Source organism: Rhinopithecus roxellana, chromosome 13 (genome assembly GCF_007565055.1).
Source record: "Rhinopithecus roxellana isolate Shanxi Qingling chromosome 13, ASM756505v1, whole genome shotgun sequence".
NCBI classification, from domain to species: domain Eukaryota; kingdom Metazoa; phylum Chordata; class Mammalia; order Primates; family Cercopithecidae; genus Rhinopithecus; species Rhinopithecus roxellana.
Genome location: NC_044561.1, coordinates 3,925,989 through 3,937,746, shown reverse-complemented (window position 1 = coordinate 3,937,746; position 11,758 = coordinate 3,925,989). Strand labels below are relative to the sequence as shown.

Below are 11,758 nucleotides of genomic sequence, written 5' to 3'. Positions count from 1 at the left end.
CCAAATAATTCAACTTGCCATCAGGACACAGCTGGAGGGGAGACATCTTACCTGATGACAAAGTCTCGAAGCAGGGCAAACTCACAGTGATTGAGGTTTTCCACTATGAACAAGACAAAACAAAGCAAAACAGGTAGTCAGTTCATTAATACAGCAACACCCAGGAGGTGAACTTCTGTTCGGGTCACGGAGGCATTTAGGAGAAAGCTATGGGACAGGTTATTTTTTCTAACCCTTCCAGAGGTTTGCTCACTTGGGTGTACTGGATTTGATTCATTAAACAAATATTTATTAAGCAGCTACAATGGGCACAACACTCTTCTAGACGCTGTGGAATAGTAGCCAAGAGGGACTATAATTTTTACCATTTTATAGAAGAGAAAACTAATACTGAGTCTGAGAAACTGGCCAAGGCCTAAGACACACTTCCCATTCTTCAGAAGCTTATAATCCGATTGGAAGTAACACAGAGAAAATAATTGAGCCATTTTAAAAAGGTCATACACTACATGACAAATCCAATTCAACATATATTGAATACCTAGTATTTGCAAATTACTGGCCAAGCACTGTTGGAACAGAATGAGGATTAAGACAAGGGGCTGGGTGCCATGGCACATGCCTGTAATCCCAGCACTTTGGGGGGCCAAGGTGGGAGGATTACTTGAGCCCAGGAGTTCGAGATTAGCCTGGGTAACATAATGAGACCCCACTTCTATTAAAAATAAAAATGAAATTGCCAGACATGGTGGCTCACACCTGTAATCCCAGCATTTTGGGAGGCCAAGGCAGATGGATCACCTGAGGTCAGGAGTTCAAGACCAGCCTGACCAACATGAAAAAACTCCATCTCTATGAAAAATACAAAAATTAGCTGGGCTAATTTTTTGGGCTAAATAAAAAATACAAAAATTAGAGTCTGCACCTGCAGTCCCAGCTACCTGGGAGGCTGAGGCAGAAGAATTACTTGAACCCGGGAGGCAGAGGTTGCAGTGAGCTGAGATTGGGCCACTGCACTCCAGCCTGGATGACAGAGCAAGATTCCCTCTCAAAAAAAAAAAAAAAAAAAAAAAAAAAAAAAATCTGCGTCTGAAATCAAGTTTCTTTTTTTTTTTTTTTTTTTTTTTTTTTTGAGACGGAGTCTCGCTCTGCTGCCCAGGCTGGAGTGCAGTGGCCGGATCTCAGCTCACTGCAAGCTCCGCCTCCCGGGTTCCTGCCATTCTCCTGCCTCAGCCTCCTGAGTAGCTGGGACTACAGGCGCCGCCACCTCGCCCGGCTAGTTTTATGTATTTTTTTAGTAGAGACGGGGTTTCACCATATTAGCCAGGATGGTCTCCATCTCCTGACCTCGTGATCCGCCCGCCTCGGCCTCCCAAAGTGTGAAATCAAGTTTCACCACTAACGAGTTATGTGACTTTGGACAAGCCTTTTAACGTAAGCTTCCAGTGCTTCAGTGGCTTATATTCTGAGAACAGGAGCACCTGCCCTCTTCCCTTCATAGGGTTATCATATTGAATGAAATCACTGAAGTGATTCTTTGACCACTTTCAGAATCATCAAGACCCGCCCAAGGTCACATCCATTCATAATAAAATGGAAATGACAACACCTGAACAACCCTTCGGCAGTTTGTCAGATCACAACCCTCTTCCTATGAAAACCTTTCTCCAGTTTTTCCAGGCCTTACTAATCTCTCCATGTTCTGAACTCCTTTGATGCACCAAGTCAGTGCCACCCAGTCAGGTGCTGAATCAGTCTCTCGTTACTCCTGCCTGTGAGCATCATCTTCTTAATGAGACTGTAATACAGCTCCTTATGAGCAGAATCTGGCTGGCATTCATTTCATATGTCCTGAGACAGTGCCTTGATCTATAGATGCTTAATAAATGGTGACTGGATAACTGATCAGCAACCAGTTCTTCCAGAAGATGCAGTGAATTACCTTCGATGATCCCCCATGGAGTTTTTCGGCCGAGGACCCTTTTGCCATTCACTTGGTACTCCTTGTCACTTCCCACCACAGCAAAAGGCATGCTCTCCTGCTATATGGGGCAGAAACACAAACCAGACACATGTGCACCGTCATCCTCCAACAACCTGGACATCCAGGAGCAGGACGGCATATGGTCTTCTAGCCTTGAACCACACACCTCTCATGCTCATTCAGAGATACTACTGATGGCAAGGGCAAGGCTTGGTCTCTTGAAAAGAGCACCTGACTGAGATTCAAGAGTCCTGGGTCCAGTCCCAATTGTACCACTGCCTGGCTGGTTAACCTCAGGAATCAGCTCTCCTTCAGCTGCAGAGAGCTTTGTACTTTCTTTTTTTTTTTTTTTTTTTTGAGACGGAGTCTCACTCTGCCGCCCAGGCTGGAGTGCAGTGGCCGGATCTCAGCTCACTGCAAGCTCCGCCTCCCAGGTTTACGCCATTCTCCTGCCTCAGCCTCCCAAGTAGCTGGGACTACAGGCGCCCGCCACATCGCCCGGCTAGTTTTTTGTATTTTTTAGTAGAGATGGGGTTTCACTGTGTTAGCCAGGATGGTCTCGATCTCCTGACCTTGTGATCCGCCCGTCTCGGCCTCCCAAAGTGCTGGGATTACAGGCTTGAGCCACCGCGCCCGGCCCTGTACTTTCTTTTTTGAGACAGAGTTTTGCTCTTGTTGCCCAGGCTGGAGTGCAATGGCACGATTTCAGCTCACTGAAACCTCTGCCTCCTAGGTTCAAGCAATTCTCCTGCCTTAGCCTCCCGAGTAGCTGGGATTACAGGCATGCGCCACCACACCCAGCTAATTTTTGCAGTTTTTGTAGAGATAAGTTTTGCTGTGTTCTCCAGGCTGGTCTTGAATTCCTGGGCTCAAGTGATTCTCTCACCTAGGCCTCCCAGAGTGCTGGGATTACAGGCATGAGCCACCATGTCCAGCCAATTTAATTTTTTTAAAGTTATTCTAGAGGGGGAAAATAGCCTATAAGCCACTCAATCTAACCCCTGCATTTCATAGAGGGGAAACTGAGGTAGGGTCTGACCAGAGCATAGATCATCCTGGACCCCAGCCCACTGCTCTTCCTGCCTGCTGCCCCTCCCATCACCTCACATACTTGTTTTGCCAGACCTTGTAGGGGGAAAGAAGGCTTTTGTGTGGTCTGGGGATAGAAGGCTTTTTTGGTACAGGGAGCCCTTCTGTGGGTTCACAGTTCAGGGCCATAGTCCTCCTCTTCCCCCCATGTCACTTCTGGTCTGGGTCAGGCAAGGTTGGGGGGAGTACAGAAAGTGAAAAGACAGAGGACGTGCACAATACACATCCCAGAGGTCCCAAGGGGGTATCTGTGGAGCAGCAGAGCCCCAGGCACCCACCCTGATTTTGTCATTCTCCGTCTTATCCTCCAAATCCTCATCAAATTCCTTCTGGGGGTAGAATTCAATGCCATTTACTTCAAGCTCCTTGCGAACCTAGAGGTGAGGAGAAGAAGCAAGGTAGTCAAGTGTCAGGATAATGGAAAAGAGGGGTGTGTGCACCTATGTGTGTGAGCTGAGGTCAGAGAGCCGAATCCAGCCTTGGATAATCCACAGTCATCTCTGAACTCTGAGACCCTGAGCAGCAGGAGGATGGTGAATAAATGCAAGCCCCAGCTATACAATTGCAGCCTAGCCTGAGAGGCGGAAGAGGCTAGGAGGTGCAACTTTAGGTCCCAGGCGCCTCGCAACCAGCTTGCTCATCTCAGGGTCCATGAGACTGAGATTTACACAAGCAGCACAGCTGAGTGCACTGGGGAGTGCTCAGATCCCTGCATGTTATATTCCTGATTGGAAGGAAGAAAGGTGAGGCTCCCCCTACTCCGAGACTGCCCTCTTTCAAGGTCGACTTAAGTCTTGCCTTCTCCAGGATACCATCTAGGACCTCTTCATTGTTCTATTTGATTGTAAGTTTTGTCTGTTTGTTTGTTTGTGATAGAGTCTTGCTCTGCACAGAGTGGTGTGATCTCGGCTCACTGCAATCTCCACCTCCCGGGTTCCAGTGATTCTCCTGCCTAGGCCTCCCGAGTAGCTGGGATTACAGGCATATGCCACCACGCCCAGCTAATTCTTTATTTTTAGTAGAAATGGGGTTTCACCATGTTGGCCAGGCTGGTCTTGAACTCCTGACCTTAGGTGATCCACCCGCCTTGGCCTCCCAAAGTGCTGGGATTACAGGCATGAGCCACCGCCCCCAGACAATTGTAAGTTTCTTTTTTCTTTTTTCTTTTTTTTTTTTTTTTTTTGAGTCGGAGTCTCACTCTGTCACCCAGGCTGGAGTGCAGTGGCCGGATCTCAGCTCACTGCAAGCTCCGCCTCCCGGGTTTACGCCATTCTCCTGCCTCAGCCTCTCGAGTAGCTGGGACTACAGGCGCCCGCCACCTCGCCCGACTAGTTTTTTGTATTTTTTATTTTTTTTAGTAGAGACGGGGTTTCACCGTGTTAGCCAGGATGGTCTTGATCTCCTGACCTCGTGATCTGCCCGTCTCGGCCTCCCAAAGTGCTGGGATTACAGGCTTGAGCCACCGCGCCCAGCCAATTGTAAGTTTCTTAAAGGCAGCAATTGTCTTTTTATTTCTCTCAAATCTCCCCTCCCCAACCCTGTACATCCAGCACAGGGCTGAGCTTATAGAACAGGCCAGTGACGGCCGGGCGCGGTGGCTCAGGCAGTGGCCTGTAATCCCAGCACTTTGGGAGGCCGAGGCGGGCAGATCACGAGGTCAGGAGATCGAGACTAGCCAAGACCATCCTGGCTAACACGGTGAAACCCCGTCTCTACTAAAAATAAAAAAACAAAATTAGCCGGGCGTGGTGGCAGGCGCCTATAGTCCCAGCTACTCAGGAGGTTGAGGCGGGAGAATGGCGAGAACCCGGAAGGCAGAGCTTGCAGTGAGCCAAGATCGCGCCACTGCACTCCAACCTGGGCAACAGAGAGAGACTCCAAAAAAAAAAAAAAAAAAAATGAAGAAGATGCCAGTGAGGACTAGTGGGCAGATGACTCAATCATCAGTTTAGTTGTCTAGTCCTTCAAGTAGGCTAATGTTTGAGGAGTGATTTCTTATGTTCACAGTGATACATGTATTCAGTGGTCTTCACAGATAGGTTTCGAAGGCAGGAAGAAAGCAGCCTGGAGCTGCGCCATCTTTTCTTCATCATAGTCCCCAGATACCACCAACCTCAGCCCTTTGAATGGTTAAGTAGGGGCTGGGGTGGAGAATTGGGGGAGGGCTGAGGGTGGGGGTAAAGTCAGAATGATGAGGGCTAGGAGATGGCCTGAACCCAGTGGAGAGAAAGGAGGGGATGGGAACAGGAAAAGAAGACAGGGGGCCTTCTCACCCTTTGCTTGAATTCAGACTTCTCCTCCAGGGTCATGGTGTCAGCCTTAGCGATGACAGGGATGATGTTCACAACCTTGCTGAGGTGTTTCATGAACTCGAGATCCAGAGGTCGCAAGCTGGGTCACAGAAAAGGTGGGATCGTCAGAGCTACCTCGCCCTCCCCAACTCAGCCACCGCTACCACTCCAGGACACCTCAGGAGAAGAGGACTGGGCTGGGCATCTGGCTGAGGCCCAGAGGCTGCTACCTCTCCTCTCCGACACAGCCCCACTGCCTTGCCATCTGCAGAGCAGCCTCAACACCTGCCTTTTTCTTCTTCAGTCCCCATGCAGATCCTGCCTCTCTGTGAGCCCCCCTCAAACCACCACTTCATGACATCTTTTCTGACTCAGGGATTTCTTTCTCCTTGGAGCACCTGTGGACTGTTGTCTCTACTCATATGTCTTTTGCGTGTGTGTCTTTTTTCCTTTTTTGTCTGTCCTAAAAATAAAAAACAAACAACAACAACAACAACAAAAAATGACAGTGTGTGTGTGTGTGTGTGTGTGTTTTGTTTTTTGTTTTTGTTTTTGTTTTTGTTTTTTTGAGACAGGGTCTTGCTTTGTCGCCCAGGCTGGAGTGCAGTGGTAAGGTCATTGGCTTATGGCAGCCTTGACCTCCAGGACTCAAGCAATCTTCCCATCTCAGCCTCCAGAGGAGCTGGGACCACAGGTGCACACCACCATGTCTGGCTAGTTTTTAAATTCTGTGTAGAGACAATGTCTTGCCATGTTGCCCAGGCTGGTCTCGAACTCCTGGGCTCAAGCAGTCTTCCTGCCTCAGCTTCCCAAAGTGCTGGGATTATAGGCGAGAGCCACCATGCCTAGTGTGTATGCCTTGTTCTGCCTATCAGACTACTTCTTGACAGGTCTCCTCCTAGCCCCCAGAGTTAGTCCTCCAGGGCCAAGCTAGAGGCCCTGCCCTTCCCACAATCTGACAGTCTATGCCTCCATCCTACCTCAGGCTCTGAGACTCCAACTTGGCTCTATTTTGCAACCTTGGGGACTCATAGGTTGTCTGATGGTTCATTCTGACTGGGGGGTCGAAGCCTAGGGAGGGATAAAACCAGCCTTCTGTTGAGTTCTCAGGAGTCTTGTTTCATCTCTGTCCTCCCCCTACCATCACTGCCTGGTTCCTACAAAATTTGGGGCCTACCTTGCTTGTGCCATTCTCTGAAGAGCTTAACTCTGGCCCAGCATCTGGGCTTAGTAACATTATGGGACCCCCTCCCCCCATCTCTGCAGGAAGGTTGCTGGCCTCCGCCCTGGGATCTCCATTCTCTGCCTATTCCCAGCACTTCCTTCATGGGTCCACCTGCCACTCACAATCAGAGTTCCCAACACGCTTGTGTGTGTCTTATTCTGCCTATCAGACAGTACTTCATTACAATGGTTGGCCTTCATCTCTGGACACACGATGCCTCGCTCCAGGCTGGTACCTTCCAAATGCCTATGGCTGGGTCCCTACCCTCCAAACACCAGCCCCAATGCGAGAGCCCTGCCCTGCCCTATTTCACCCTTCTTGCTGCTCCCAACTCCAATTATTTTCCAAAGCAGGCATTTGGTGAATAAATGAAGTGCCCCCTGCTGACACACACCAAGTCCTCTTTGCTGATAACAGTTGTGCTGTGCTGCTGGGACACAAGTGGGCAGATACTGGTGGCTGATGTTGGACAGCTTTAACCTCCTAGCAAGAAAGTCAGACTTCCTCACGGAAAGTCTGGGGAATTGCAAGGTCACGGGCCATGACTATATTCCAGCCCATCTGGCCCTCCCTAGTTGAGTCAACATATGGATCATCCGATCCAGAATGGACACAGATGATGCGAACCAGACCGGGCCTGGCAATAGGGGTGGGGTTGATACATACGAGTGTCCTGTGGGGGAGATGAAGTAAAGGCAGCAGTGGACACGAGTGTCAGGGATGCGTTTCTTCCTGGCGATGTTCACCTCCTCCTTCAGGAACTTCTCGTACTGCTCATTGATGTACTTCTCAATGGGCTCCCAGCTGATGGCGGGGGAAAGTAGATAGATGCATCAGAAGAACAAGACCTAGGGCTCAGTTTAGGCATGGTCTGGTAGCAATCTCCTTACATCCATCTCATTCCCTGGTGGGCCTAGAATACCTGCTGCTGGATTCCCCCTCAGCCCCCGCATCGATGGCTTTCCTGGATGGTTAGTTAGCAGGGGTGGAGCTCCCCAGGGACCCTGGCCTCTGCCTGGGCTGTCGGGAACTGCAGAGCATGGAGGGTGCAGATGGTTCTCAACGTGAATGAATCTGCACCATAGCAAGTATCTTCCCAGCAGAGTCTTTAGGGCAAAGATCTCAGAGGCAGACAGATACCAGTTTTCATTGTTGATTTGGTCTCCAAAGCCCGGGGTGTCGATGACGGTCAGCTTCATTTTAACACCACCTTCCTCTATCACTGGGGGTGAAAAGAAAATATACCAGAGAAGTCAGTTCTACAGCTGACCCCGGGTACCTGGCAGCCTACTAGCTAGGGAGACCCAGGCCTATTCTTCAGGATCGGTTATTGGAAAAGTCAAATTTAGGGTCTTCTCCATCTCGATAATTCCTGTACCTGGAAACCCCTCTCTACTCATTTCTTTTTTCCTTCTTCTTTTATTTTTTTTAAGAGACAGGGTTTCAGTCGGTCACCCAGGCTAGAGTGCAGTGGTGCGATCACTGCTCACTGTAGCCTCGAACTCCCCAGCTCAAGCGATCCTCTCGCTTCAGCCTCTCCAATAGCTAGGACTACAGGTATGCACCATCATACCCAGCTAACTATTTTTTTTAAGAGACAGGGTTTCGGGCCGGTCGCAGTGGCTCACACCTGTTATCCCAGCACTTTGGGAGGCTGAGGCAGGCGGATCGCGAGATCAGGAGATGAAGACCATCCTGGCTAACATGGTGAAACCCCATCTCTACTAAAAACACAAAAAAATTAGCTGGGTGTGGCGGCGGGCGTCTGTAGTCCCAGCTGCTCAGGAGGCTGAGGCAGGAGAATGGCATGAACCCAGGAGGTGGAGCTTGCAGTGAGCCGAGATCACGCCACTGCACTCCAGCCTGGGCGACAGAGCAAGAGACTTCGTCTCAAAAAACAAAAACAAAAACAAACAAACAAACAAAAAGAGAGATAGAGTTTCACTATGTTGACCAAGATGGTCTCGAACTCCATGACTCAAGAGATCCTCCCACTTTGGCCTCCCAAAGTGCTGGGATTACAGGCATGAGCCACCACACCCACCCTCTCCTTACCTCTTTCTACCTGTCTAAATCCTGTACTTTATCATCCACCTCAAATCCCCCCTCCTTCCATTTGAGCTCCCTGCTCTCTCTTCCCTGAACCAGCAGTCTAAGGGGTTTGCTTCAGAGTGCAGTACTCAAGTGTGTTCTGTCTTAAGGTTGCCTTTTATTGATCTTATTCCTCAATAAGCCCCATTCTTTCCCCTTTCCAGCAGAGGCACTCACTGAACAAAGCCCATAGGGGTCCCTGTCTGGTCCTCACCATGCCCGATAGCTTTGATCTCCACTGTCTTGGGGATCTTCTCCTCCCGGTTCCAGCTGGAGGCCTTGCGGCTCACTTGGGATTTGAAGAGCGTGTTGACCAGCGTTGATTTGCCCAGTCCACTCTGGCCTACAGCAAAGCAGGAGGAGGAGGTAGGGAGACTCCACATTCACCTTCTGAGCCTAATACTTCCCCATAAGCTTACAGAATTCTAGAGCCATGATCCAGGCCAACACCTTGTCTGACTACTCACTGGGGGACGGTAGGCAGGTGGGAATGGTTTCCTGCTTACTGCAGAGGGCCTCGGGGAAACATCACTTGGATTCCATATTCTCTCCTTCCCAGAGTCCCAGGACCACTGGGAAAAGGGACAACCTCTGCGTACGTCTAGTGTCGTGATTGTCTGTTTTGCTGTGATTCAGTTTTTTGCTTAGGTTTTCACTTTTTAATGATACTAAAAAGAAAAATAGAAGGACTTTGCATCCTGAAACTGCCTCACAGTGCATATTGTACATTCACATTTGTTAGACAAATCTTTGTATCAGCCCTGTGGATCCTGAAGCAGAACTATCTTTATCCTCAGTTGAGATGGTCCTAGAGAGATGAATCCTCTTCTAACAAAATATGTGCAGAGCAACATAAACTAATACATGCAAGACCAGGAACTCGAACCCAAAGAACATCTTGTCTCTATATCCACTCTTCATTCTAGTGTAGTGGTTTTTAGATTGTGCTCCCAGAAGGCTTAGTGTCCTGTGAAGATACATGTCAGAGAGGGCACTGTGAGAGGAGGAGGAGGAGACTGGGCAGGCAGGGCCTCTGCCTCCACTTCCTTCGCTATGGCTCCCTTTCACCTGTTTTCCAGATGCATATCTGCAAAAGATTTCATTTCAAGGAAAAGTTTCACAGCTACAGAGCATTTGAAAATCACTGGTCAGGCCAGGTGCAGTGGTTCATGCCTGTAATCCCAGCACTTTGGGAGGCCGAGGCGGGTAGATCACAAGGTCAGGGGCAGATAGAGTCCATCCAGGCTAACATGGTGAAACCCTGTCTCTTCTAAAAAAAAATACAAAAAATTAGCCGGGTGTGGTGGCAGGCGCCTATAATCCCAGCTACTCGGGAGGCTGAGGCAGGAGAATGGCATGAACCTGGGAGGTGGAGCTTGCAGTGAGCTGAGATCGCACCACTGCATTCCAGCCTGGGCAACAGAGAGAGACTGATCAGGCCAGGCGCAGTGTCTCATGCCTGTAATCCCAGCACTTTGGAAGGCCAAGGCGGGCAGATCAATTGAGGCCAGGAATTCGTGACCAGCCTGGCCAACATGGCAAAACCCTGTATTCACTAAAAATACAAAAATTAGCCAGGCATGGTCCCAGCTACTCAGGAGGCTGAGGATCATTTGAACTCACGAGGTGGAGGTTGTAGTGAGCCGGGATCATGCAACCGTACTCCAGCCTGGGCAACACAGCAAGACTCTATTTCAAAAGAAAGAAACCCACTGGTGCTTCTCAAACTTCAACATGTACAAGAATCCCACAAGAAAGACTTGCAATTGACAAGCAGCCTTGGCATTGTCTGGACACTAGTAGGAAATGCAGAGTCTCAGGCCCCACCCCAGACCTATGATTCCGAATCTGCATTTTAACTGGGCTTCCAGAAGAGTCCTATAGACAGTAAGATCTAAGAAATACTGGGCTAGTGCATTCTTGTGATTATATTAGAAAAAGAACCATGCTGGGGGAGGACAAGGGCCTAGAGTTCCAGACCCACCTGCATTGTTTTCCCTGAATGCCTTTGGATTAGTCATGCCTTGGTTTCTTTACTGATACGATGGTGAGGAGAGAGGAAATTGGACAAGACCAGGGATGGTAAATAAGGTGCATTTCTCATTCCTGCTGATTATCTGGTAGTAGCCACCTAGATCATTATGTTAAAAAGGCTACATCTGGCCTCAGCACTGAACACGTGCCATGACTGACTAGCAGTCTGCCATTTGCGCACCACTGGGGAGAGAAGTGGCTCATGGGTCTTGGATTTGCCATGCTTGCTCTGAGATGTTTTCTAAGAGCATTCGTTCATTCATTATTCTTAGGTGCCAAGCGTTGTCCTAAAATTTGGAGGTACTATGGTGAACAAAACATCATCCTTACCCTCAAGGAGCTGTTTAGTGTGAGAGAGACCAAAACATAAGCAGACAATTATAGTATGTTGCAATAACCAGTATGAAAGAGAATAACCGCAGGGTATTGAAGCAGCATTGCCAAGGGAATCCAACCCAGTCTCTCTGGGACTAAGACTTCTGGAGAAATGCAACTATGCTGAAACCGGAAGGTTGATTTCAAAAGAGTCATGAGTTCTAGCCAGAGGGAACAGCAGACGCAAAAGCTCTAGGGTAGGAGAGAGCATGGCACATGGAGGAGCACTGCCTCTTATGAGTGAGGAGTAGAATGCTAGATGGGAAGTGGTCAGAGATGAGTTGGAGAGGTAGCATCAGGGCAGTCTAGGAGTTTAAACTTATCCTGAGGTTAAAGGAGAGTTATTACAGAGTTTTAAGTAAGTTGGGTGACTTGATAAGTTTTGCAAGGTGGGAAGATTATTTGGTCACTGGTGGACAAGGGATTGGAGAGGAAAGGAGATAGAGAGCTAGGAGGGTTGGTGCCACTCTGAGTGTGGCCCATAGTGGCCCAGCTGCCAGGGACCCTGAACCATTTGCTACCAGTTCTTGAGATAAGAAGTCTGCCTCAGGAGAGAAATCTACCTTGTCACTGAGCACACTGTTTAGCTCAGCGGAGGTTTTTTATAGCAAGATTTTCCAGATGATTTATACTCTGGCCCAAGCCCCAGCTGAGCTTATCTTGCTGCAG

General features: G+C 49.1%; 1 protein-coding gene across 4 annotated transcripts in view; it reads right to left on the bottom strand.

The window, feature by feature from the left end:
- The window catches only part of SEPTIN3 (septin 3), a 29,906-nt gene that overhangs the window by 3,826 nt on the left and 14,322 nt on the right, over positions 1–11,758 (bottom strand). For 3 of the 4 annotated variants that reach the window (XM_030915085.1, XM_030915083.1, XM_030915086.1), the window contains 7 exons: positions 8,895–9,023; positions 7,730–7,811; positions 7,256–7,393; positions 5,347–5,464; positions 3,352–3,447; positions 1,943–2,042; positions 52–103 (listed from right to left, as the gene is read on the bottom strand). In XM_030915085.1, coding sequence (XP_030770945.1) covers positions 52–103; positions 1,943–2,042; positions 3,352–3,447; positions 5,347–5,464; positions 7,256–7,393; positions 7,730–7,811; positions 8,895–9,023 — 715 coding nt within the window. The remainder of the gene's footprint in view (positions 1–51; positions 104–1,942; positions 2,043–3,351; positions 3,448–5,346; positions 5,465–7,255; positions 7,394–7,729; positions 7,812–8,894; positions 9,024–11,758) is intronic. The other variant, XM_030915084.1, reaches the window with a different exon arrangement.